The 26,948-nt window shown below is 38.1% G+C and overlaps 1 protein-coding gene across 9 annotated transcripts in view; it reads left to right on the top strand.

Moving 5' to 3' along the window:
* The window catches only part of SCMH1 (Scm polycomb group protein homolog 1), a 171,028-nt gene that overhangs the window by 19,432 nt on the left and 124,648 nt on the right, over positions 1 to 26,948 (top strand). For 5 of the 9 annotated variants that reach the window (XM_044237965.1, XM_044237964.1, XM_044237957.1 and 2 more), the window contains exons 2-3: positions 16,097 to 16,177; positions 18,177 to 18,230. In XM_044237965.1, the coding sequence (XP_044093900.1) occupies positions 16,153 to 16,177; positions 18,177 to 18,230 (79 nt within the window). In that variant the 5' untranslated portion in view covers positions 16,097 to 16,152. The other 4 variants (XM_044237959.1, XM_044237960.1, XM_044237958.1 and 1 more) reach the window with 4 other exon arrangements.

The following is a 26,948-nucleotide window of genomic DNA, read 5'->3' as shown; positions in this document are numbered from 1 at the left end:
TCCACTTCTAAATTAACATGGTTCAAGTCTTACCCATCCTTATATCCCTAGCCCAGGGACTGATAGAGTATTCAGTAAGTATTGATTGGATAAATTGGGAAAGTCATCAATATTTGGTACATAGGTCAGATAGAGAAGCTTTTTATTTGGTCATGGACAAGCTGGATGATTTTCTCCTCACTAGGGAACCTATCCTGTATGTTGAGTATGACATATATAATAAAGGTTGAAATATGTGTCTTAGAAAATACACTTGATCTCAGCTCAGGTCAGGTCTTGATCTTGACCTGAGGTGATGAGTTGAAGCTCTGCATTGGGCTCCACCACCTTAAAAAAAAAAAAAAAAAAAAAGGATAATAAAAACCTCCTGGCCAGATATCTTATATGGATATGCCTTGAATCCCCAGGGCAGAATGTGGGAGGTGTACAGAAGAAGAGGTTATAACTGAATTAGCCTTGAAATTGGTTTTAATTGAAAAGTTTGGAATCTGACTTTTTAAATGGCACTCTTGTTTTATTTTACCTTAATTGTCCGTTCTTACAGTTTTATGAGTGACCTTTAAGTGATCTCTTACTGGCAAGAAAGACTGGGCTGTGGAAAAAGTACAAGATTTGAAGTCACGTGACCTAGATATTGTAATCCTGAATTTTGCAGTTACTAGCTATGTAACTGTTACCAGTTATTTAAACTCTCTAAGTCTTGTTTTCATTTCTAATGTACAGATAGTAGTGTTTGCCATTTGTACCTCACAAGCTTTTAAGGACCAAATGAGGCAGACAGTATGAAAGTACAGTAAACCCCAGCACATTTCCTGTTTGTTATCAGCTTCTTGACTTCAGAGAAGTTAAAATCTTTGTACCTCAAAACCTACTGACTGAGGTATTAGACCCCTATAAAATGAAACCCAGTGACAGCAGTATGGGACACGGTTAATACCATAACTCAATTATGGTATGTTTTAACCCAATTCTTCTGACACCAGCTGGTATAATCCAATTCAGTTCTGACACCAGCCACCCAGCATTAGTGTCAGATTGCATAGGTTTAAGGGAACATGGTTCCTAATCAGACTGCCCCAACTTCACATGCCAGCCTCAAGTGAGGTCCTCAGGCCATCTACACTTCTAACTGACTGGATGCAAATCTGATGGTTCCTATGACCACCCTCTCAGGTTCAGTAATTCACTAGTACAACTCAGAACTCAGGAAACTGCCATATTTACGATTACAGATGTATTATAAATGATACAAATCAGGTACAGCCAAATGGAGAGACATATAGGGTGCAGTCTGGATGAGTCCCAAACACAGAGCTTCCGTGTCTTCTCTCCATGGAATCAAGGCATCCTCCTGGCGCACTGATTTGTTTACCAATTAGGAAGCTGCACTGAGCTTCTGTGTCTAGAGTATTGATTGGGGCTTTATTAGATAGGCCTTGAAGGAGGGCTGACCCAAAGCCCCAATCGTCTAATCCCACGATCGGTCTTTCTCGCAACTGGCCCCCATCCTGAGCCATTTTATTAGCACAAACTCGTGTGATCCACAGGGCTTATGAATAACAAAGATATTCCTGTCACTTGGAAAATTCCAAGGATTTTGGAAGCATCTCTGCCAGGAACCTGGGACAAAGTCAGGCAGATTATTATACAACAGATGATACATGGGAGAAAATTTAGTATAGTGTTTAGAACAAGTGTAATGGAAAGTTATTTTATTTCTTTTCCCCACATGGTGTAAGGCACTTAACACAGTACCTGGTACTTAGTAATTCTTGAATATATATTAGTATTAAGGAGTATTTTAGTTTCCTAGGACTGCTGTAACAAAGTACCAGACATGCATGGTTGAGAACAATGGAAATTTATTCTCTCACAGTGTGGAGGGCAGAACTCTCAAATCAAGGTGTCAGCTGGGCCATGCTCTGTCTGGGAATGAGTAGAATCTCTTTCGAGCTTGCGGTGGCTGTCAATCCTTGACATTCCTTGTCCTGCAGCTGCATCACTCCAGTCTCTGCCTGTCATCTTGTGGTGTTCTCCCTGTTTGTGTTTATCTTCACATGTTTTCCTCTTCTTCTCAGGACACCAGACAGATTGGATGAAGGCTCACCCTGTGACCTCATTTAGCTTGACTATGTCTACAAAGACCATTTTCCAAATAAGGTCACATTCAGAGGTAGCAGGAGTATGTAATTTTGGTGAACACAACCCATAACTTGATGAATAGTGAATTCAACACGTAACAGTCCACCTCTGGCCCCCCAAAATTTATGAACTTTCATTGTGCAGAATACATTTATCCCCTTCCAACATCCCCCCAACATCCTAACCCATTTCTAGCATTAACTCTTAAGTCCAGAATCTCACCTAAATATGATCAGCTCAGAAAGTCTCAGATATCATTTTCGAAATCAAGTATGGGTGAGTCTGTGGTATGGTCCATCCTGGTACAAAACTCTCCATCTGTGGGCCTGTGAAACCTAGAACACAAGCTATCTGCTTCCAAGGTACAAGGTAGGACAGGCATAGGAAAGACATTGCCATTACAAAGAGAAAATGGAGGGAATAAAAAGGTCACCAGTCTAAAGCAAATTCACAAGATCTCAAGGCCTGAGAGAATTCTCTGTGACTTGATGCTCTGGTCTGATAGGACACCTCCACCCTTTTACACCTAGAGGGACCCATTGGTCCAGGCCTCTACATGTGTGGCTTTGCCCTTCCTTCCTTTTATTACATCTTTGTTCCCTTCAGTCCAGATCAACAGCACTTCTGTTGGTATAAAATTCTCAAAAACCTCATCAGTCTTTCATGTCATTCTTGGGGATCCAGACCTTCTGACAAGAGGCTCCAAATCTTTCTGGATAACCATATCTCTATTCCTAGCTTCTGAGATGGTTGACTGTATCCATGAGTCACAGGCAAACGATTGTCCAGCCACACCCTTGGCCCTATTTCCAGAGCATGTAGTCTGGTTAGGCAGTGAATTTTCCAAATCATCAAGTGCTGATTCCTTCTTGCTTAACAGTTCATTCCTCAATTTATCTCTGCTCATATTTTACTGTAAGCACCATGGAGAAACTAGGCCAGACTTCAACACTTTGTTTGGAAATTTTTTCAGCTAAATATCGAAGTTCACCCAATGATCAAGCACAATTCAGATAAGTTTTCTGCCACTTTATGACAAGAATTGCTTTTTCTCCAGTGTCTAATAATGTATTCATTGTTTCCTTCTAATACCTCACCAGAAACATCTTTAAGGTTCCTATTTATACCAAACATCTCTTCAGGGCAATCTAGGTTTTTTAGATTAAGCCTCTACCCATTATCCAATTCCAAAGATACTTCCCCATTTTTAACTGTTTGTTAGAGCAGCGCCCCACTCCCATCAGTACCAAAATCTATTGGTTTCCTAAGGCTACCAGAAACTGAAAGAGGCAGGAAGATATCTTCCCCTTCAAGGTTTAGAGAGAGCATTGACACTGCCAAAACCCTGATTTCAGACATCTAGCCTCTAGAACTGTGAGAGGGTAAATTTTCTTTATTACATCCAGTTGGTGGTACTCTGTTGTAGCAGGTTAAGAAGCGAAAACAGGGATGTTACTTGGCGGTATCGTAGTCATTAGTGAAAGACAGTGAGTGAGTAGTATCTGCCTGTATCCACAGGATTTCTTGCTATTTCCCTCTCCTTTTTAAACCATATTTATGTCTAGTTGCACTTAAAGTTTACTTTTATGTGTTAATGGCTTAAGATTTGCCTTTGTTTTGCCTCAGGAGAGCAACTTTAAATCATTGGTAGGAATGCTGTGATACCAAGAAGCCTTCAGACTTTTGAAGGAGTGATAGCTTTAGTTTTGCAGACCTTCCTTCTGCCAGAATGCCTAGTACCAGTTCTTGGCTCTCATGCATACTGCCTCCATCAACGTGGAGAAAGAGGAACCCCAGTGGTGTTTCAGTTAATCCTTGGATAGGTAATTGACCCTTTAAAGTGATGAATTGCATAATGAGTCCTTTACCATCACTCTAATGGGCATCTGTGTTTTTCAGTTTTGAGTTATTTTTCTGAAACATTTTTTGCCTGTGGTAATAAGGACTGATACTTTTTTTGGATTCCTCTTAGTACCAATCACAGTGTTTGTAGGTTTCTTTTTTTTCTTTTTTTTTCAATTTATTTATTTTCAGAAAAACATAGGTTTCTTAGAAGATACTCTGTAATTGTTTTGCATTGAAGAAAGCTTATCCGTGGCACTGCTACTGAGAGACTAGTTCCAGTGATAAATAAGAGATGTTAGTTGCCAGGGCTGTCATTTCAATTTGTCTTGCTAGTGTTGAGCTCATTAATAAATTGCCACAGTGATAATATGAAAGTAATGAACCTTCTGGAGGCCCAGCTGGGGCACAGAGTGCTAGCAGGGACCTTCAGGGCAATTGCCATTGTTATACACAATTCTATTAAAGAGTTTCAGGCTCTTTTTTTCCTTTGAAACATTTATATTTTGGAAAATCCAAATCCTGTTTTAACACTTTTAAACTTTCTAAGTATGTTTATTTGAATTCAGCTCAACAAACTTTTATGTATCTGGTGTCTCCTACTTTCAGGCACTGAATTAGACCCTAGGGAAGGGTAAAGAAGTAAAGATGACCAAGACCTCCTTTAGGGCTTTGCTGTCAAACAAGCAGGAGAGGTATGCAAACAAATAATTGTAATACAGTATTGAAATGCTGTAAGTATGAACCAGATATAAACATAGAATAGAATAGGAAATGATTATCTAGGGAAAAGAGCTAAGAGGGCTAAGGAAGAGGAAATTCATTGATTTCTGAGTTAAATTTTGAAGGATGAGTTAAGTTGACAAGTTGAGTGCATTATGGGAAGAGGAACTTACAGATGAGTTGAGGAAGTACAGCTCATTTAGAATAAGTTAAGGAAAGAGGCTAAAGAAAAGAAGATGGGTAGATGAGGCTAGAGAAGTAGTCAGGGGCCAAATCTCAAAGAATTTTGGCTTTGAGGGGTGATGTATGCAATGCCAAGGACTTTGGTAGATTTCATACCACAGGCTACATGGATCCATTAAAGGATTTTTTTTTTTAAGATTTTATTTATTTTTTTGACAGAGGGAGATCAGTAGGCAGAGAGGCAGGCAGAGAGAGATGGAGAAGCAGGCTTCTTGCTTGCAGAGCAGAGAGCCCGATGTGGGGCTCTATCCCAGGACCCTGAGATCATGACCTGAGCTGAAGGCAGAGGCTTAACCAACTGAGCCACCCAGGCGCCCCCATTAAAGGATTTTAAACAGAGAAGCAACATGATGGAATTTTTATTTTAGAAGGATTATTCCAGTTGCCATACACATGATAGAGTGAAGTAGAGAGAAACCATTTAGAAGGCCATTGACTAGTTGCATGCAAGCAAATAACAACATAGGATACTGCAAAGAGCGTGACTGAGGTTGTTTTAAATCCCAGTTCAACTACCTACTAAGTCTCCCAGCTCTGAAAGTTCCTCATTGGTGAAATGAGAATTATAGAAATCTCTCACTGAGTATTACAGAAAATCATATGAAATAACGTGTATACATGGAATTGGTGAGAAGAGCCAAGTATGAATGTTAGCTGTTATATATCAGCTTCTGGTTTTGTTGAGTTTTAGGTAACCTGTAACAAAGCTTGGGATTTTCAAGAAGCATTTTCATTTTCTATCACTCTCCTAATAGAAAGAAATCAAGAGGTTTACAAACCTTTTTATTTACATTAGGATCCATCTTTCAGGATTTCTCAAGCATTTAAAAAAATAACATAACTAAAGCTTTTTCCTTTGGATACTCTGCCAGACTCTGAGCTAGAGCATCAGGCTTAATGTCCTTTTTGAGTCAGTGGTGCAATAGGAAAAGACTGAAGCCCTAGTTCAACAAGTGAGCTTTTTCACGAAGAAATAGCATCAGAGTTTACTCTGCCTCTGTTTCTTCAAGTATTTAATATGTGAACAGGTGTCCTAGCTACCTTGTATATCTATTATGAAGATCATGTTTACTTCCTCTCCATAGGTAAACATTCACTAACTACTTGTATCTAATACAAGATGCTATTACAAAGAATGTAGAAATGAATCAGATATGGATCCTAATTTTGAGGAAATTACAGCATTAAAAGGACTCCAAAAGATATTTACAAATGACTTTAATACAAAGAAGATAATATGTGAGTCAGTTAGCATTGAACATTAAAAAGGATTTTGAAACTAGAAGTCATTTATATTTTATATAATACATTGTAAGAAGTATTGTTTTATAAAGTACATTTTATGTGTTCTCACTATTTGTAAAGTGCTTCTTCAAGCAAAGGTCACTTTCTTGGAAACCTGTGGAAAATAAATGATAAGGGATCGATTATGATTTTAGGTAGGTTTTTAAGCGTATGTGTATATTTTGATATTCACAGATAATCCAAATAACTTTGTTAAAGTACTCTTTGAGCCTCGGGTTTTGTGTGTGTGTGTGTAGTGTGTAGTGTGTGTAATGGAGATAATGTCATGTACCTCTCAGGTTTGTTGTGACGAATGATCATTATATGTAAGAGTGCTAAAAAAACAACGTTCATTCCTTCCATTACGTTACCCATCTTTTCACTACTGCCTGCTGTTAAGCTTTGAGATAGCAGTTTCTTTGGGATATTTTCAAGTTTATTTTTACTTATGAAAAATTTCAAACATACAACAAAATCAGAAAGGTTTTGCAATGAAAAGCCTCATGTCCACCACCTAAATTTTGCCATTACTTGTAAATGTCACATATCTATTTATCTGTCCCTCCACCACCCTGGCTATATTGACGTTTCTCTGGTGATTCTTTATGACTTTTCTGAAGGAGGTTTTTTAAATGAGGTATTTTAACTAATTTGGAAGCCAGGAGTGCAAATACATTTCAGATATTTTTAATTAAATTACAGCTTTCTTATATATATTGTTTTGCCGCTGTGAAGAATTTTATTCAGTGAGTTATTCGTTATCTGAATCTCTCTGTACTATTTGTGCTCCTACATTATCGTTTCCAACCTTACATCGTCCCATGGCATTTTCTAGAGAATGCCTTTTGTTAATCTTTTTCTCAGTGTCTGATTTAGAGTAGGCTCTTTCAAGTCCTCCTTGTTGTCTCTTTCCCTTTGAAAGTATCTTTAAAAATTTGTAAGAAACATAAGCATGCATTTAGTGCCTCTAGAAGCTTCTTTGCATGGAGTGGGGTGCCTGCACAGGTCTACAGAGTTCGGGTATCTCAGCACTTCCCATCAAACTCCCACATTTTGTTTCAAAGTGTGGTCTTTTTCGCAGGACAGTTGGTCTATTTAGCGTGCCCTGCCAGGAAATACCCTTTACCTGTGTTAATTATAGGCTCTCAGAATTGATTGATTTTCTCCATTATGCAGCTGTATTTAGATTATATATGACAGAAACTCCTCAAAGTTTCTGATGCTCTGATGGTACTTTTACCTATTTTCCAGTGCTGCCAAGTGTTAGATGGATTACCTTAATGAGCTATGAGGACTGTATTCAGAAAAGTCTTTGAAAAGCTCAGTTGTATTCACAATTGTGTCTCTCAACTCCTTTCAGCCTCTCATTACCTGTTTGTAATGATCCTGTCAGATTTGAGACTGACTTATTGTACTGAAGGACCCAGCTTGTTTTGTTCCATTTTGAAAGATTTGTCTTAAACTCTCATAAATCACCTGTAAGCTCTACATACAAATCACCCACATATTTTTTAAATTCGGAAAGTAGTCACCATGTTCTGCTTATGTAATTTTAAAATTATATGCCTTTTTTTCCCCTTAATGATTAGGACTCATTCATTTCATTCAAAAATACTTACTGAATGCCTCTTCCATACAGGCACCATTCCAACAGTTAGCACATGATGCTAACTGTTGGGCAGAACTCAGAGCAGTAACATAGAGGGCATCTGTGTGACTACTTTAGATATAGTGGTCAGGAAAGGGTGCTCTGGGGAGGGGATATTTAAGCTGGGACCCAAATGATAAGAAGTGAGCCATATGAATATGGGGTGGAACGTTCTAGGCCGTGCAGGGGCCTCAGGTAGTGAGGAGTTTGGCCTGCATCTGGAGGAAAAGAGGAAGCATGGCTGGAGCGCGGGAATGAGGAGGGCTGTAGGAGAGGAGGGGTCAGATCATGGAGGATGAGAGGGTAAGGGTGATAAAGGACTTGGATTTAATTGTAAGAGCTTGGGAGCGTTTGGAAGATTTTAAGGAGGGGAGGGACATTATCTAACTTAACCAGTATAGGGCCATATGATGGAGAATATCACCCGGTGCTGGGAGCCTCTAACCAGAGGCAGAAGATTGTGTTTACTCCTAGGGCATACTAGTCTAGTTTTCATGGAAAAAAACCCAAACCTCAGAGGCGAGAGATCAGCCAATTTACCTTGCTCTGAATCCCAGTTCCACCATTTACTAACTGTATAATTTTGGGCAAATTCTAAGACAGCTCCCTGTATGGATTTTTTCTATATCTTCATATAGATATAATAATAGTACCCACCTGGGGTGCCTGGGTGGCTCAGTTGGTTAAGCAACTGACTCTTGATTTTGGCTCAGGTCATGATCTCAGGGTCGTGGGATCAAACCCAGCATGAGCTGAGTGCAGAGCCTGTTTGAGATTCTCTCTCTCCCTCTCCCCCTACCTCCTGCTCACATGCTTTCTCTCAATAAATAAATTAATAAAATACTAAATAAAATAATAGTACCTGCCTTACTGGGCTGTGAGAATTGAACAACTTAATGCAAGTAAAGTGGCTAGAACACATTAAGTACTTAATATTTAAGTTTCTAATTTATTTCCTCTAGATATGGATAGTCTAACATATAGCCATGTGGTTAGTGAACTGAAATACTGAACTGTAAATTTTAATTAATCTTAATTACATGTAATTTTTTTTTTCTTGAGAGAGTGAGGGAGTGTGGTGGGGAGAGGGAGAGGAAGAAAGAGAACCTTTTTTTTTTTTAAGATTTTATTTATTTATTTGACAGAGAAAGAGATCACAAGTAGGCAGAGAGGAAGGCAGAGAGAGAGGCGGAAGCAGGCTCCTTGTGGAGCAGAGAGCCCGATGCAGGGCTCGATCCCAGGACCCTGAGACTGTGACCTGAGCCAAAGGCAGAGGCCTAACCCACTGAGCCACCCAGGCACCCCAAGGAGAAAGAGAATCTTAAACAGGCTCCACACTGAGTGTGGAGCCCAGTGTGGGGCTTGATCTCACAACCCTGACATTATAACCTGAGCCAAAATCAAGAGTTCGACTCTTAGCCACCTGAACCACCCAGGCTCCCCTTGAATTATGTTTCTTTTGGGCAACACTGCTCTCGACTCTGTCAGAGGGGAGGGTGGTAGAAGAAGCATGTGGACTGAGGGAGGTGCTTTTTCTAATAACACCAATACCCTTGGAGATTTCAAAACACCTTCATCCCATGGAGCTTCTCTCCCCATCAAATAAGTCCACCGTCCTACCCTGTTCTGGAAAACCAATGTGTTTAATGAGCCTGCTGTCACTGATAGCATTTTGTATTTTTCAGATGTGTCAGAATGGGAAAAAAAAGTAACGAATCACTGCCCTGTATTAGAGTGTTGAGCAGGCTTTACACCTGTCAGTGATTTTGATGAAATAGATTCCTGGGGTTCTCTGAACTAGTATCACCATATAAGATTGTTCTCTGAAATAAAATCCACCACAAATCCTGGCCCAGTGAACCCCAGAGACTTAGAATGAAGAAAAATTAAAGTAGATCTTAATTAAGGAATGAATTGCTGGGACAAAAGATGAGGAAGTTGAGAAAAGCATCTTCTGTCCCAAAAACTAAATTTCCAGGATTTAAAAAAACAAAACAAAACAAAACAAAACAAAAAAACACTCAAAAAGCTAAGCAAGCAGAAACTTCTCTCTGAAGTGAAACATAAATTTTTTTCTTCTCATGCCTCTTGGTTCCTGCTGGCTTCTGATTCTGTAGAAAGGTTTTCTGATTTTTAGCATAAAGAAGGTTCCTAGTAAATATGGAATGACTTAGCAAATGGCACCACTCTTCTGCCTTTGTTGTTTGGAATGTTTATATTCTTCATCATACTCAAATAATTTTTTAAAATTTATGACATGAAAAAAAATCTATAATATGCCTAAGCTTAATACCATATCTCAAATATTATCCATGCCCTCTCAGTCATCTTCTAGAGAAGAGAGCCCTTTCTTGAGATTGCTGTACTGTTTCAGACTCACTCGGGACACATTTCACTGGAAGCCTCTTGGTCGTCTCTGGCCTGCCTGATGCAGAGAAGAAGGAGGTAGTCTCAAAGACTCCCAACCAGAGATAGGTGTCAGGGTAATTGCCTGAGTAGCTTGCAAGAAGACAACTGATATCACTTGATAAAGTTCCCATATTTCAATAACAGTAGGATTTTCCATGAAGCCATAAAATCAGACACTTGTGGAGGTGTATGATGAGGAAACAGGCATGCAGCTTGTTTCTAGTAAACAAGGGACTTGCCTGGAAATGTGCTATAGAGTTCTCACCTCCTAGTTTACTGGAGAAGAATTTGAAGCCCTGAGGAAATGACTCTTCGGTGACCTGGAATGAACTAGCCCAAGTTCAGGCCTAAGTTGCATTTCAGTTTCTTCTTATAAAGAAACCGTAATTGCCCCAAGTTTGTAATTCTATTAAGATTCATGCAGGACCCTGGATAATGCCAGGGAGTCATAACTCACTTTTAGGCTAAGAACCTGAGACTTGGAGGGATTTATAGAATGGTTTCTAGATGCCACTCTGTCGATGAGCCCAAATTACTTTATGTACCTGTCTTAGTAACTTAAGCAGGTGAGGATTTAGTCTACTCTCAGGGCTCTATGTCTGAGAAGGTAGTTTTCTATACAGGATTCCATCTTACTAGATTCTAATTTTACTAACTTGGTTCTAAGTTGATCTTGAGATCTCTGGTACCTGGTAGCATAGACATTTTTCAAAGGTCTGCTTGGGCAGTCTGAACAGATAAAAGGTGGTAAATGGGTTAATAGTCTTACTGGTCCCCGAAGCCATATGAGGCTGACCTCAGATTTTAATTCTGTCACCATGAAAAGCTTTTATTAAGTGGTTCCTGTCTGTAGATGGTGACATGCATTCAAATCTTCACTCCAGGAAACCCTGGAGGAAATAAGTCACTCTTAGAAGCTTAATGTTCTGGTAACTACAGGTTTGTTTGATTATATATTAAATCTTTATTTTTAAGAATCGTTTTAGTTGGAAATTACTCTAAAATGAATTGTGCTGCCCTTCTTTTTAATTTAGTTTGTTGAGCCTAATTTAACCTTTTCTTAATGACCCAGATCCTTATGGTGTGTGTGTGTGTGTGTGTATAAAGATATAAAGTTCCATAAGCTTTTTAGTCTATTCCTAACTCTTTTTTCCCCCAAGACCATTTTTAGTGCATAATTTTTACAAAGTGCAAGGTTTTCAGGAGTGCATATCGTTGTATGTAAATGTCTGGTGTTAAGTCTGTGGGTCACAGTCATAAAAGTTTTAAAAGCCATTGCACTAGGTAACTTTTCTCTGCTAACAATACTTTCTTAATTTGCATGGTTTTTGACTGTTTGCCAAGCCTCTACACATAAACCAGGAAAGGGGTTAATTTTTTGCTGTTTTAAAATACAGTAAGCAAGCATAATGGAACCAGAAAGAGCATGGACTTTCAAATTAGACAGTCTTTAATTTTAGCCTTTCTGTTTAGTAGCTGTGTGACCTTGAATGCCTTAATTAATCTCTCTCAGTTAATGTCAGAATCTCAGCTTTTTTTAAAAAAAAACTAAATGGGAGTAAAGCTTGAAATCAGAACACACAGACTCCCGCTCTGCAATCTCCACTGAGAACTGCAACCTCCCACAGGCGGTGCGCACTCCCAGCCATCGTGTCAGTGGTTGCCTGAGGTCCCCGCTTGTCTCTGCACCCCTGTGCCACTAAAACTGCAAGCGATGTTGGTCAGGGGGAGCCTGATCCTGGCACCTCTTGCGATACTAGAATTGTTGGGTTCTTTAAATCAAGTAATGAAGGTAGAAGTGGGCTAGGGGCAACATGGATGAACCCCACAAACAAAATTTTGAGTGGAGGGAAAAAGACATGAAAGAGCACATGTGGTCAATTTTGTTTATATGAAGTTTCAAACAAGCAAAACTGTTCTACAATGACAGAAGTCAAGACAGTGTTTACTCGTGGGTGGAGTGGTGACTAGGAGAGGACACAAAGGAGTACTTCTTTGGGTGCTCGTAACAATGTCTTTCTTGGTTTAGAGACACATTGTAAAAGCTCATTGAGCTTTGTACTTAGGATTTGTGCACTTTTCAGTATGTTATACTTTATCACAAAGTCATTTTTAAAGTGTATAGCACAGAAACTAGCACATAGTTGATTTCCTTCCCCTATCATGGTTCCAAATAACAGTGTGAAAGTCTATTTAACAAAAGGATGCTAGCCTCTTTTCTTTGTAACCTCTCAGTTTCCTTTTTTCTGTTATGGTTCTGTGTCTCCTGGTTCCAGGCTTTTAATAAATGTTTAATAAATATATATGGTGGTAATCCCAATTGGTGTAGCTGAAGGAGTTCAGATCAGTCAGATAAGGTAAAATTCAATGTCTTACCGCTGATTTAGGAATAAATCAGCAATATGAATTCTGATTTGGTGTTAATCTCTGACGATTACTTGATTTGATGTTTTGCTTTTTAAGTGGCGATTAAGTGGATTTTTAAATTTTGACTGATTTCAGATCAACTTCATTATTGAGTTTTTTAATGGTGGAACATTGGACCTATTCTCTTATTTTTGGCACTTTTAATACACGTCGGTTTTAGTATAATAGGCTAAATAGTCATGGTCGCACCCTGTGACACCTCATATATTTTGCTTCGGTTCTCATCACTGAAAGAGAACCGTAGGTATTGTTCTTACCTTATTGCTTTGTACTACAAGTATAAAAACAGAACTTAGGTACTTGGAAATTTATGCAAGGTCCTGTTAAAAAAACTTAGACCTGTTGAAAAGCCAATTAAAAAAACTCATTTATTTTTAATAATAATGTGTGGGTAATGTGTGAGATATAAAATAAGCCTATGACAGTCTCTGTCCTCAGGGAGGATAGATTTCCTGTAGGAGAGATTTGTGATACAGGCAGAAAATGAATTTTTCTACATTTGCTTTTGGTATTTTGGATGTTGTTGGTTTTGGAGAGAAGACTTGGACTTGGACTTTGAAAGAGAAGGTTTCTGACAGAGATACTAGGAAGGCCTTTAATCCACAGAGAGCTGTGGTGGTGATTGTGTGAATGCCAGTGAAGCGGAGAGGACCTGACCGAAGTTGTTAGGGATTAGTACTGTGACAAAAAGCTAAGGAGGTGGGAGGAGAACCCCCTACCTATCACATACTTACTTATATCCATTCATTAAAATAGATAATGCTATTCAACGCTCACAAACCCTTTGGAGTAGACACTATTATTCCCACATTAAAGATCAGAAACTGGGGAGCCTGGGTGGCTCAGTCAGTTAAACATCTGCCGTTGGCTCAGGTCATGATCCCAGGGTCTGGGATCAAGTCCCACATCAGGCTCCTTGCTCAAAAAGGGGCCTGCTTCTCCCTCTGCCTGCTGCTCCCCCTGCTTGTGCTCTCTCTCTGACAAATAAAATCTTTAAAAAAAAAAAAAAGATACAGGAACTGCGGCTCAGAGACATTTAGTAACTTGTCTAACTTTACAAAGCTAGTGACAGAATTGGTATTCAGACTCAAAGCCCATCTCTACCACATGCTTTATATAGATAATAATGTTATCCCAGAAAGGATGTATTTATCAGAGGATAGCTTGGAAGCCTGCAGAATGGGACGTCGTAAAGAAAATTGATAGCTGGTTTCATCTAGGATTACTCAGGAAAGACAATGTTATAACTCCAGAACTTAGTTTCTTTTAAATCCCTGTGAAGCTTTGTCTACTTCTCTTGTGAGATGGTTGAATGGGACTGTGATGCAGACCCACCTGTTACCTGTTCTTTTCTTTCTTTCTTTCTTTCTTTCTGGTGGTAAAATAAATGTAATGTAAAATTTACCATTTTAACCACTTAAAGGCATTAAGTACATTTACAGTGTTGCATAACCTTACTATTATCTCCAACTTTTTCATCATCTCAAGCAGAAACTCTGTACCTGTTAAATCATAACTCTCCATAAATCATAACTGTCCTCTGCCCCGCCCCTAGTACTTCTAATTTCCATCTCTGTGAGTTTGCTTATTCTAGTTACCGACTATAAGTGGAATCATACAATATTTGTCCTTTTGTGTTTGGCTTATTTCATTTAGAGTAATGTTTTTAAGATGTGTCTCTGTTGTAACAAGTATCAGAATTGTATTCCTTTTTATGGAATAAATATTCTATTGTGTGTATAAAGGACATTTATTTATCCAGTCATTTACTGATAGACACTTGGATTGTTCCTCTCCTTTGTCTATTATGAATGATGTTGCTATGAAAATTAGTGTATACGTATCTGTTTTAGTCCCTGCTTTTGGTTCTTTTGGATATATACCCAGGAGTGGAGTTGCTGGATCATATGGTAATTTTATGTTTATGATTTTGAGATTATCCACAGCAGCTGCATCACTTCTCATTCCTACTACCTGTTCGCAAGGATTCTAATTTCTTCACATCATGGCAACACTTGTTATTTTTATTTTCTTTTTTTATGATAGCTATTTGAATGGGTGTGAAATGGTGTCTCATTCTCATGTTGATTTGCATTTCTCTTATTGATTAATGATGCTCAGTAGCTTTTCATGTGCTTATTGGTATCTGTATAGATAAACAGAGAAATGTCTATTCAGGTCCTTTGCCTGTTTTTTAATTGGGTTGTTTGAGGGTTTTTTGTTGTTGTATCTTTGGAGTTCTTTATATATTCTAGATATTAACCCCTTGTTGGATATATAATTTGGCAGTATTTTCTCCTACTCTGTATAGGTTGTCTTTCACACTCAGATAGTGTCCTCTGCTGCACAAATGTTTTTCATTTTGATGAAATCTAATTTATCTGTTTTTCTTTCATTGCCTATGGTTTAGATGTTATATGCAAGAATCATTGTCAAATCCAGTGTCATGAAGATTTTCCTTTGTGTTTTTTTGTAAGAGTTTTATAATCTTAGCTCTTGTGTTTAGGTCTTTGATACATTTTGAGTTAATTTTTGTATACAGTATAAGGTAAAAGTTCAACTTCATTCTTTTGCATATGGGTATTCAGTTTTCCCAACATTACTTGTTGAAAAGAATATCCTTTTCCCATGAATGGTCTTGGCACCTTTCCCAAAAATCATCTGACTGTATATAGTAGGGTTTATTTCTGGGCCCTCAATTCTGTTCCATTGGGGTGTGTGTCTGTCGTTACACCAGTACAACACTGCTCTGATTACTCTAGCTTTGTAGTAAGTTGTGAAATCAGGAAGTGTGAATCTTCCAACTTTAGACTTGATTTTCAAGATTGTCTAAGCTATTGGGGGCCCTTTGAAATTCCATATGAATTTTAGGATGACTTTTTATATTTCTGCAAAAGACATCATTGGGATTTTGAGAGGGATTGCATTGAGTCTGTAAATCTCTTTGGGTAGTATTGTCCCCTTAACAGTGTTAGTCTTCCAATTCATGAACACAAAATGTCTTTTCCATTTTTGTCTTTTTAAATTTCTTTCAGCATTATTTTGTAGTTTTCAGCATATAGTGTTTTACATCATGTGACTGTTATATTTCTCAAAATAAATTAATAAGTTAACATTCTTATTTATCCATCATTGTTTAATGATCTGTAGAACTACCCTCAAGAATATATTCTGTTTTTAACAGAATCAGTGTTCTGAACCCACAAAACTGAGGGAAGGATCCTGGAAATTGAAAACTTACACCTAAATTGCTGCCTTTGGGAACCAGTTTGGGTGTCCAGACTGTTTGCTTCCTCTGATAAAAATCTAATTTCACTGCATGTCTTATTTGATATACAATAGTTCACGTTTCTAATTTTTTCTGTCTTTTGCTTCCAGATTTCTCCATCTTGCTAAGGAGGAACGCTTTCTTATTTGATATAGCTGATGGTACCATGCAAAAATCGGATCCTCGAAAAGGTCAGAACCTGTATTTATATGTAATAGAAATAGAGAATTTTCTTCTATTAGGTTGTATATGAATCTGTGTCAGAAAAAGCGATTAGAAAAACAATCTGAGGGGTTTGAAGTGGTGGGGGTGTGGGAGGTTGGGGTACCAGGTGGTGGGTATTATAGAGGGCATGGATTGCATGGAGCACTGGGTGTGGTGAAAAAATAATGAATACTGTTTTTCTGAAAATAAATAAATTAATAATAAATAAATAAATAAATAAGAAAAAGCGATTAGAATGAATAAAAGAATCTCACTGTCTCATGCCAACTTAACCCTGCAATTTAAACAAAACTTTAGTGTCGTTTATATAGCTCTTTATAGTTTGTGAAGTACTCTTCACATAATTGTTTTACCTCATTTTTACAGTAATCTTGTGGAGTAGGTACAGTTGCTATTTCTATTTTATGGCAGCAATGAGGGGTTAAGAGACTTACTCAAAATCATGTACTATGTGCTGTGCAATTTAATTCTAGATCTTTTGCCTTTAAATCTTTTTCTTCTCACTGTATCACAAGTTGATGATCAGTATCAGAATTTAGAAGGCATGTAAGTATTAAATATGGCAGCTATATGAACATTGGAAATTATGTAAAAGTCTGTTAAAAACGTTAAAATCCCTTTATGGATATAAAATATTAATGTCAGATCTTGATATTGAACATAATCTTTGAGATGATACCAAGTGCCTCAATATGTAATATACCATTGTCTTGGTGTGGCAAATGAGGCTCTTTATTCGCAGCCTACCTACTTTTCTGTTCTCATCTCCTTTTATCTCTATAGCTTACCCTGTGCTTTCCTATCTATAATAAACTGCTGGCTGTTGTCCAAATATGCTGTCCATTTTCATGTCTAAGTACCTTTATATTATATTCTCTTTGCTTAAAATGTCTATTTATCTTTCTTCTGACAGTCCTAGCTCAACTTCATCTTGTGAAGCTTTCCTCACTTCCCCAAGTATAGTTAATCATTCCTTTCTGTTTTCCTAGAGCACTTTGTATAGGAAATCTCTGTGAGAGCAAGTCACATTATGTTTGATTTTGTATTTGAATTGCTGTCTGTCGTACTAATCTATGGGTTCTTTGTGAGCACAGGCTAGGACTTTGTCTTTGTGTCCTTAATGCCCCACATTACTCCTAGGCTTAGATACATTCATTTAAAGAATTCAAGACTAGCTCTCCTTAAAGGATGTGTACACCAATCTTAGTAGGAGACTGACCCCATACAAATACTTAGAAGCTTGTAAATAAATATGGTGCATGCTTGAAGTAGAACAGAGGGATGGTCATACCCAAGCAGACTTTAGGGAAGAATTCCTCTATATCAGGGATTAACAAACTGTGGCTCGTGGGTCAAATCCTGTTGGCTGCCTGTTTTGTAAATAAAGGTGTTTTGGAACAAAGCCATGTTTATTGTTAATGTGTAATTTATGGCTTCTTTCATGCTGCAGTGGTAGAGTTGTTGCAACAGAAACTGTGTGTCCCATAAAACTGAAATTATTTACTCTCTGGCTTTTTACAGAGGTTTTCCAAACCGTGTTTTAGGAGATGGGTTTTGAATAGAGGTATGAAAAAAAAAAGGAATGTGAATTGGTGAAGCATGAGTGTGTACCACAACGTAATGAAAACAGGCTGTAGTAGTGGGTACGCTAAGTGAGTAAGTTTCACTTCAAACAGGTTTGTCAGAGGGAGCTATGTTGGAGTGTCAAAATGTTTTGGATTGATAAAGAGGGAACATAAAAATTCAATAGAAATTACCAGTAAACGCTTTGGGTGTGTAGTAAGACAGTTTCCTAATTAATAGCAGGGCATGAGGATGATGATGACAGAGAAGAAGGAATCAACAATGCACATTAACATTGATTGAGTGTCTACAATGGCCAGGTACTGGTCTAAGTGCTTCCTGTGTATCCTGTTTATTCTCCTAGCACCTCAGCTAATTGCTGTTATTGTCTTTATTTTGCAGATGAGAAAACCAAGGCAAAGAGGCTTAAGTTCCTTGGCCAAGGTTACACAACTAGTAAGTGATAGAACCAGATCCGAACCCTGGCAGTATTGCTGCAGGATCTTCATAATAGAAGAGAGAAATCTAGAGATATTTGGTAAAAATACCCTTGAGCTTGGACTAAGATAATTAGACTGAATTATTAGGACGTGTGCTAACCCATCACCATAAAGAGAAAATAACTGGACCATAGAGGTGTAATGTTGGAAGGCAAAGTGTCCAGTCAGAAGAGTATACTATGGATTAGGTGGAATGGGAGGGAATAAGAAGCAGATACATTTTATAGTGAGACATTTACATAGTCATTGAGTTTCACCTTGATAAGACCAGAAAGCAGCTTACTTTCCCTGCACACATGAAAGCTGCCCCCAAATGCGTAAAGAGCAGGCGTACTCAATTGAGGTAGAGATGAGCAGTGATTTTCAAGGAGCTAGGTGACATTCAGCACCCACCCCTCCCACCCCGAAGTATATTAGAGTCAGTGGAGGTGTCACATCAAACACATGCCATTCTCTCCCTTTCCGTGTTGTTTCCCTGAGGGACCTTGTTCCTATGTAACTCCCTGCCATTGCTGTGATAAACATTTACCACGTTGGACCACTTTCTTTTTAATGTATGTATGTGTTAAAATTATTTATATGCACTGTGAAAAATTTGGCAACAGATGTATACTGAATAAAAAGGGAAAGTGTCTTGCTATCTTAAGATATCTCTTTTAGGGGCGCCTGGGTGGCTCAGTGGGGTAAAGCCTCCACCTTCGGCTCAGGTCATCATCCCAGGGTCCTGGGATCGACCCCCACATTGAGCCCTGCATCAGGCTCCCTGCTCAGCAGGGAGCCTGCTTCCCTGTCTCCCTCTCTCTGCCTGCCTCTCTGCCTACTTGTGATCTCTGTCTGTCAAATAAATAAATAAAATCTTTAAAAACAAACAAACAAAAATAGATATCTCTTTTAAAAGTTCAATTGTAGATGAAACTACTGTTACTAATGGACGTATGATGGGATTCCCTCGTGGTTATTGAGATGGAAAAAATACTGAGAATCACTTTCCTAAGGCCAAGACCCACAGCCAAGAATGGAAAGAACTTCCTAGGGAGGTGCAGGATCTTCATCAGTGGAGGTCCAAGATGGGACTCTGTAGGGATGCTAGAAAGAAGATTCAGACTCTGGCTGGGGTTGATGGAATTGGAGGCAGGAAAAGAGGAGTTATTGAACTAAATGGCTTTTACTGTGTCTTCTAAACCTGTAGTTCTGTGTTATAACTTCTGACCCAATTACCAACCACAAAGGAGAACATGCTGATTTGACTGGCATGGATGACTTGAGTGGACAACAAAATAGTATAAGAGAAAAATCCAATGTATAAAATTCAAATTTATAGAACAGGTTACTTTGCAGTAAAACATTGAACTTATTTTAATAAAGGTTTCTTTAACCATCTTGGTGTGCTCAAAATAGACTTCATTTTTTTATTAAAAATTCCACGTACACTAAAATTTTGTATTTATTGCATAAAATAAAAGCATCACACATTGTTCATTATTTCTTTTCTTTTCTTTTTTTTTTAAATTTATTTGACAGCAGGAGAGGGAACACAAGCAGGGGGAGTGGGAGAGGGAGAAGCAGGCTTCCCACTGAGGAGGGAGCCCGGCACGGGGCACTATCCCAGGACCCTGGGATCATGACCTGAGCCAAAGGCAGCTGCTTAATGACTGAGCCACCCAAGCACCCCATTGTTTATTACTTCAAAGAAAGAAGTTATCCCAGGTTATCCCACCTGGTTTTAAGTTTTAATGGATAAGGAGGAAATAATTGGCCTGGTACCTTGATGTTGCTTCCCATAGACTCACAATGTGATAGAACTTAAAAGGGATCTTACAGATCAGGAATGAAGTTCAGCCTCTTTATTTTACAAATGAGGAAAGTAAAAACCAAAAATGATGTGTTCCTGGCTCAGTCTCACGGTAGCCTAGTTGGAACTTGCCTCTCAAAGATTAGTGAGAAGGTATGTAAAGTGCCTTTAATGGTGCCAGTTCACAGTAGTTGCAGAAATAGAAGGGAAAGAAGAAGAAGATGATGATGCTGTTATTTCTTCTGCTTACATCACATTTCTGCAAGCCTTCAGAGGAAAAGTTGGTATTGTAGAAATATATGCCGTCCATGCTGTAAACCTAAACTTGTGCAGTGTTGAAATGATGAAATCAGGAGGTCCATACCCTGATAAAATTTCAGGATATCATATTTGGAACCTTTTAAGGTTACCTACTCCAACTTCCCTCTTCCTTCTCATGATTTAATACTTCCACCAAGAATTTATCTTACCTTTGCTTCCATACCCTCCATGATGGCAGATTCATACTTTTCCTTCTCAGAGTTTATCTGATGGTTGGATACCTCTGACTGCCAGAAGGTTCTTCTAGTAATGAGCTGAAGCCTGTCTACCTGTAGCTTCCACTCACTAGTCCCTAGTTCTGTTCCTCAGCATACTATTGAACAAGTACAGTGAGTCTCATCTCTCCTCTACATGAGGACATGCTGGGTATTTGCAAACAACTCTCCTGTTTCCTGAGTTGCCTTTTCTCCTGGTTAAGTCTCCACAGTTTCTTGAACCTTTAATCTCCTCATTGCTTTCCTTTGAATAGATTGTGTGCCTGTATCTCATTCAGAGTGTAAGGTCTAGACTTGAACATAAAACTCCACTTCCAAAGTGTTCTGACTGGCAGAGTAGATCAGCCAGTACTGTTAGGTCCTTTTCTCTGGATAGTGACAAGAATGATGGTGCTTTACTTAGTTCATGACATCAGATCCATGTAAGTCTGCCAGGAAGTATGATGTGATACCACTGGTTCACTAAACGTCTTCCCTGTTCAGGAAACAGGAGCCAGAAGATTTGTAAAAAGCATTAGCCTCACTTGTGCTCTGGATCCCACCTCCATAAGCCTCTGGAAAGGGTACACATTATATGTAGTTGAAGTCTTCTAGGACTGCCTGCAAGACAAAGGGAGTTATAGCCTTTCTGCATTTTCATTAGCCAGTGCATGCTGCTTTGCTTGTTAAAGGAAATACTGATGTTCTGTGGGGTTCTTCTCTCTGGGTACACGTGCAGAGATGGATAATTGCTACAGAGGGAGTGGGGGAGGGATGATTGCCAAGGAGAGATCTGTTCCATCTTCTTTGTTCACATCTGCTGCATGCACAAGACAGGATTTATTGCTGTCTTCGAGAAGGGGATTGCCTAGCTTGCTTCCCCTTCCCCCTCTTCTGGCAGATCATCCCAGAGGAATATTACCATCTCATCACACCACTCTCTGAACAGAGTAAAAGTCAATGAAGGAGAGCTAGAGGCAGAGAATCAACTAAAAGGCACTAGGAATAGTTGCTAATAAGAGAGAGTGGCTAATCAGTGGTACATTCCAGACTAGTCCCTTGTCCTGCCTCCTCTGTAGGTTGTCCTCCATGGCCTTAATGGGGCAGGTGTTCCTCCCAGCTTTTCCTTTTTGATCTCTGTGCTTATCGGCATAGGATTATGGTTTATTAAAATCACAATTGCTATCTAACATTGAAAGAGTTCTGTCTCAGTGGGTTTTCAGAAGTACAATTGATGTGTCTTTTTTCTATTTTCCAGTTTCTGAGAAAAACATCCCTTCTTTTCTGTCCCTTCTTCCCTTCCTCCTCCCCCCACCCCTCTCATTGATATGTGCATGTAAGCCTGCATTACTTCTTTTTGTTTTCCAAGCTCTATGAATATTTAAAACATGGTACCTTTGGACATCCTCCATTTAATCTAGTTTTGCCTCATTAAATCCCAGACTGTGCTTAATATTAATTCGGTGTCCAGATCAAGCTAATAAGCCTCAGTGCTTCAGTTTTTACCTTAGTAAAGTGGGTAGAATATCTGAGTTGGGCTATTTTATGTTAGAAGCATTTGTAAGATTTCTTTCTTGTCTTTTTGTCTTTTTTTTTTTTTTGGAGAGAGGCGGTATAGTTAAGAGCAGAGTTTAGTTTCAGATACTGGCTTTTCTACTGACTTTACCCTTTTAGAATGTTACTTTCTGGGTATTATTTCCTCATTGGGTAAAAAGGAATAGTGATACCATACTAAGTGGTATCACCCTGGTGATGACTTAACAAGATAGTTTTATTGAAATAATGAGCACAATATCTGGTACATAGTAAACACTTAAAAATAACAGCTATATAATGTTAATAATAATTATTGTTACTATATAAGTGATAATTTATAACTAAATTTTTTTCTTAACATATGAAGAATTTCTTTTACTTTTCCTTGCTTCAGGGGATGGCCTACTATGATTGTTTTACCATGTGTTGAAAGGATACTTCCATAGACTTGTAAATTTTCTGCTACATATTTTTTTCTCTCAAGGGTTTCCAGAAATACCAGAATCTTTACATCCTCTAGATCTTGTATTATCCACTATAGTCACCACCAGTCACATATGTTCATTTAAATTTAATGAAAATTAAATGCAAACAAAAATGGAAGTATCCAGACACACTGGCCACATTTTAAGTGCGGAAGAGCCACATGTGGCTAGTGGCTGCCCATTAGATGATACAGAACATTTCTGGCATCAAGGAAAGTTCTATGGGACAGCACTGCTTTATTTTACTGGTCTGTTATGTTGTAGTCTTTTCTCAGAAATCAAAGAGGCTCTATTTTTTAGGATGTTCCACAGATTTCCCTCTTAATGTTTTAGGGCTCCAGACATGCGTTTTGAGGATTCAGGTTACTCTTCTTACTCCAGAGCCTTTTAATGTCATTACAGTCTTTTGGAATAAATAAATACATTTCTACTTCCCCCAAGAAGATTGCATTATGGTAATTTTTTTAAAGGTTCCAGTCCACAGTACGAGGAAGCCAGGGGGAGAATAGGAAAAGTAGAGTAATTCTAGCAGATACTCCTTAGAGTCAATACTCAAAAAAACCAAGTATTTGAATATTTAGAGACTAACTAGTAATAGGAGGCTCTAATATCCTGTGTCCTCTTTGTAAATACATTGTATGACTTCAGGATCTCAGTTTTCCCTCTGAGAAAGCTAGCAAACAGCAAGTTTTTCCTTAATCCCTATTAACTGTATTATGTGCTTTTAAAGCCATTTTTTTAAATTTATTCTTCACAAAAACCTAATAAAGCAAGTAGGGTTGGGATTATCATCCCTATTTTACTGATAAGAAAACTGAGGCTCTGTGCAATTAAGTTAGCTGCCTAAACTCTTTAAGAGAAGGTAGTCTTTAAGGGAAAATACATTTGACATTCAAAACAGGATAGAATTTTAACTTCCAATTTGGTATTTGTTTTGTTTTGTTTTTATTTTGTTTTGCTTTATTTTACTACCAGTCAGACTATGGTAAAAGAAAAAGAAAAGATTCTTTAGGGCAACGTGGAAACTGAATAGTGTCACATGAAGCAGGCCCTAGAAGAATGACTAAAGCCTCACTTGTCCTATGTGTGTGTTTGTTAGGGCTGGGTAGCTTAAACAACAGAAATTAATTCTCTCGCAGTTTCTAGTCTGGAAGTCCAAGTTCAAGATGCTAGCAGGGTTTGTTTCTGGTCAGGCCTCTTCTCAGCTTACAGACAAGCACTTTTTCAGCCACATCCTCACCTGGCCTTTTACTCTGTGGAGAGAGAAGGAGAGGGAGAAGGAGAGAGAGAGATCTCTGATGTCTCTTTCTCATCTTATAAGAACAGGTTAGGGCCCCATCCTTATGACCTCATTTAACCTTAGTTACCTCCTTGCAAGTCCTATCTCCAAATACAGTCTCATTGGGAGTTAGGACTTTAACATAGGAATTGTGGGGGAGCACATTCAGTCCATAATACCATGTTAATGGATTTTTAGTATCTTTTGAGTTTTTGGCTTAACCTGGTTAGTTGGAAATTATGTTTATATGCAGTATTTGCATGGGACCAAATGTAGCAGATCCCCATATTCTTGACTTCTGTGAATACTGGGGCTTAGGTTAGTTAAATTAAACCAGTGGTCCTTGCTATAAGGGACTGTCCAACCCTGAGATACTCTAATAACCAAGTAAGATTTATCTAAATGTCCTACTTTTTAAATAATGTAGCCAGTTTTTAACACTTACGTCTCAGTACTTTAAGGGGTAATAAGTGTCCTCCTTCCTTCCACCCCCATTTTACAGATGGAGAAATTAACATACAGAGAAACTGACTTGTCAGAGGTCAGAGTAAGGTATTGGTGGATCCAGGGATAAATCCAAAACTTCTTAATTCCCTGACCAGTTTTAAGTCCATTGACTATGCAGCCTAGTGGTAAGTATCTTTTTACCCTATTCTGGAATTAAGAGGGATTAAGAGATTTAGTAAGGACTGATTCTAAGGAATTCCTCACTACAATTTTATCATTCATTATCCATTTCTTTTAGCCACGATGTCTTTTGTCATTTTGTCATCAATTTTTCAGGTCATAGAAGGAATTGAAGTTTTGCTTTTTTAAATTCCTAAGGATATTCCTGTAACAGCTCAGCCACACATGAGATTATTAAGAAAATAAAGAAAACTATTATTTAATGAATTTGTTCTCTACATTAGGCACCATGTTAGATACTTTGTCTAGCGTTAGTATTTAAATGTCATTAAAACTTAACAACCATTTCACGAAGGTACGTATTCTTGCTATTTTTATAGTGATAGTTTTAATAGTATTAGTTGGATTTAATAAAAACAACTTATAAGTTTCAGAGTTTAGATTCTAAAGAAAATTTAGAAGAAACTAAGAACCTTATCAAGAATCTTTAAATATAGAAACTAAGAACCTTATCAAGAATCTTTAAATATAAAAATCTCTATTTTAGGCATAGGTTTCTGGTTTATTATGTCTTATCCCTTTTTTATCCTTTGCTTGGGATTTTCTGAGATGGGAGGATTTGTCTTATCTGAGATTAAGTTAAATTTGCTCTTCTACTCGCCACTAAAATCACAAGAGTTTCTCTAAAGTCTTTTCTTCTATCCCTACATCTAAATAATTAGGATTCTTTTAATTACTAGAGAGGTTGAACAACTAAGCCATGTGAAAAGCAAGGGTGTATTGAGCCTTCAGAGCTAAGGTCTGACATAAGCCATTAGTATATTTTCTCCTCTGTCGCTCACCTCTACTTCTCTGTCCGTTGGCTTCTTTTTGCTCATTGTAGATCTACTTTCTCTATTATAGTAAAAAAAGTACAGTCACTGACATTGACCACATTTTACTTTTCTTAGCATACCTCCTAACATGCCTTCCGCTCCAGCCACATTGGACTACAGTTGCCCAGCATGGCACTGTCCAACAGAAATAGAACGCAAGTCACATATGTAATTCTAAATTTTCTAGTAGCCACATTGAAAAAGGTAAAGAAGAAACAGAGGAGTTAATTTTAATAATATACTTTATTTAACTTAGTGTATCCAAAATACTATTTTGACACATAACCAATATAAAAATACTTAATGAGCTATTCTACATTCCTTTTTTTTCATACTCAGCCTTCAGAATCTGGTGTATGTTTTGCAGTTATAGCACATCTCAATTTGGACACCAAGTTATGTCAGAAATACTGCATTTAGATTTCAACAATTTTCAATTGAACAAGTAGATACTCATACCCAGTTTTATTCCAGACGAGGTAGGGGGATGGGGTAACTGGGTGATGAGCATTAAGGAGGGCATGTGATATAATGAGCGCTAGGTGTTATATGCAGCTGATGAATCACTAATTTCTACCTATGAAACTAATAAAAAAAAACTTTTCCCTATAACTGTATTGAGTGTCAGTTATGAATTTAAATTAATAAAAAATGAAAACAAGATTAAATATTCACTTCCTTAGTCATACTAACTATATTCAGGTGCTGCATATGGCTAGTGGCTACCATATTGGACAGAGCAGATCTAACATAATGCTTCATTGCGCCATTTCTTTCTTTACATTATTCCCTCTCTATGATACACTTTTCTTATCACTCCATCTCCAAGATTCATTTCCTTTTCTATGGCCTTAATTTCTTCTCCCACCCTCTCCCCAGATAGAACTGGCCCCTCCCCTCTCCTTTACCTTTTTAGCCCCTGTATACTTTTAATGTAGCACCTATAATTCTTTATCACAGTTAGGTATCTTTCTCCCTCTTCTAGACTGAAGGGAGAGTACCTTGTTATTTTTTTAATCCCCCATTACCTGGCACAGGGCTGGAACCGATGTGTAGTCAAAGAGTTTTTGTTTAAAGAGGGAATGAATATAACTTCAATCTGGCAGTAGGAAAGGCCTTAGAGGGTTATTTTGAAAACAGCAAGTTGGAGGGGCACCTGGGTGGCTCAGTCAGTGAAGCATATGCCTTTGGCTCAGGTCGTCATCCCAGGGTTCTGGGATCAAGCCCTGCACTGTCAGGTTCCCTGTTCAGCAGGGGGCCTTCTTCTCCCTCTCCCTCACTTGTGTTTTCTCTCTCTCTGTCTAATAAATAAAATCTTAAAAAAAAATAGTCAATTGGAAATAGAATTTAAATGTCAAATTGAACAAGATTTAATAGGAAGCAATTCACTGTCTTTTAAACCTATGACATTATATTCATTCATTTCATTTCATGGACTGAAACACATGAGATGTAAAGGAGAATGAAACATAATTTATACTGCAAAATAGTTCATAGTTGGGATGTTTGCATGTGCTCAAACACATGTACACAAGGTGTGGATGCATTGCTATCTCATAATAATT

Source organism: Neovison vison, chromosome 2 (assembly GCF_020171115.1).
Source record: "Neovison vison isolate M4711 chromosome 2, ASM_NN_V1, whole genome shotgun sequence".
In the NCBI taxonomy this organism is placed as follows: domain Eukaryota; kingdom Metazoa; phylum Chordata; class Mammalia; order Carnivora; family Mustelidae; genus Neogale; species Neogale vison.
The sequence above is the reverse complement of the archived record's forward strand: the minus strand, read 5'-3'. Positions and strand labels throughout refer to the sequence as shown.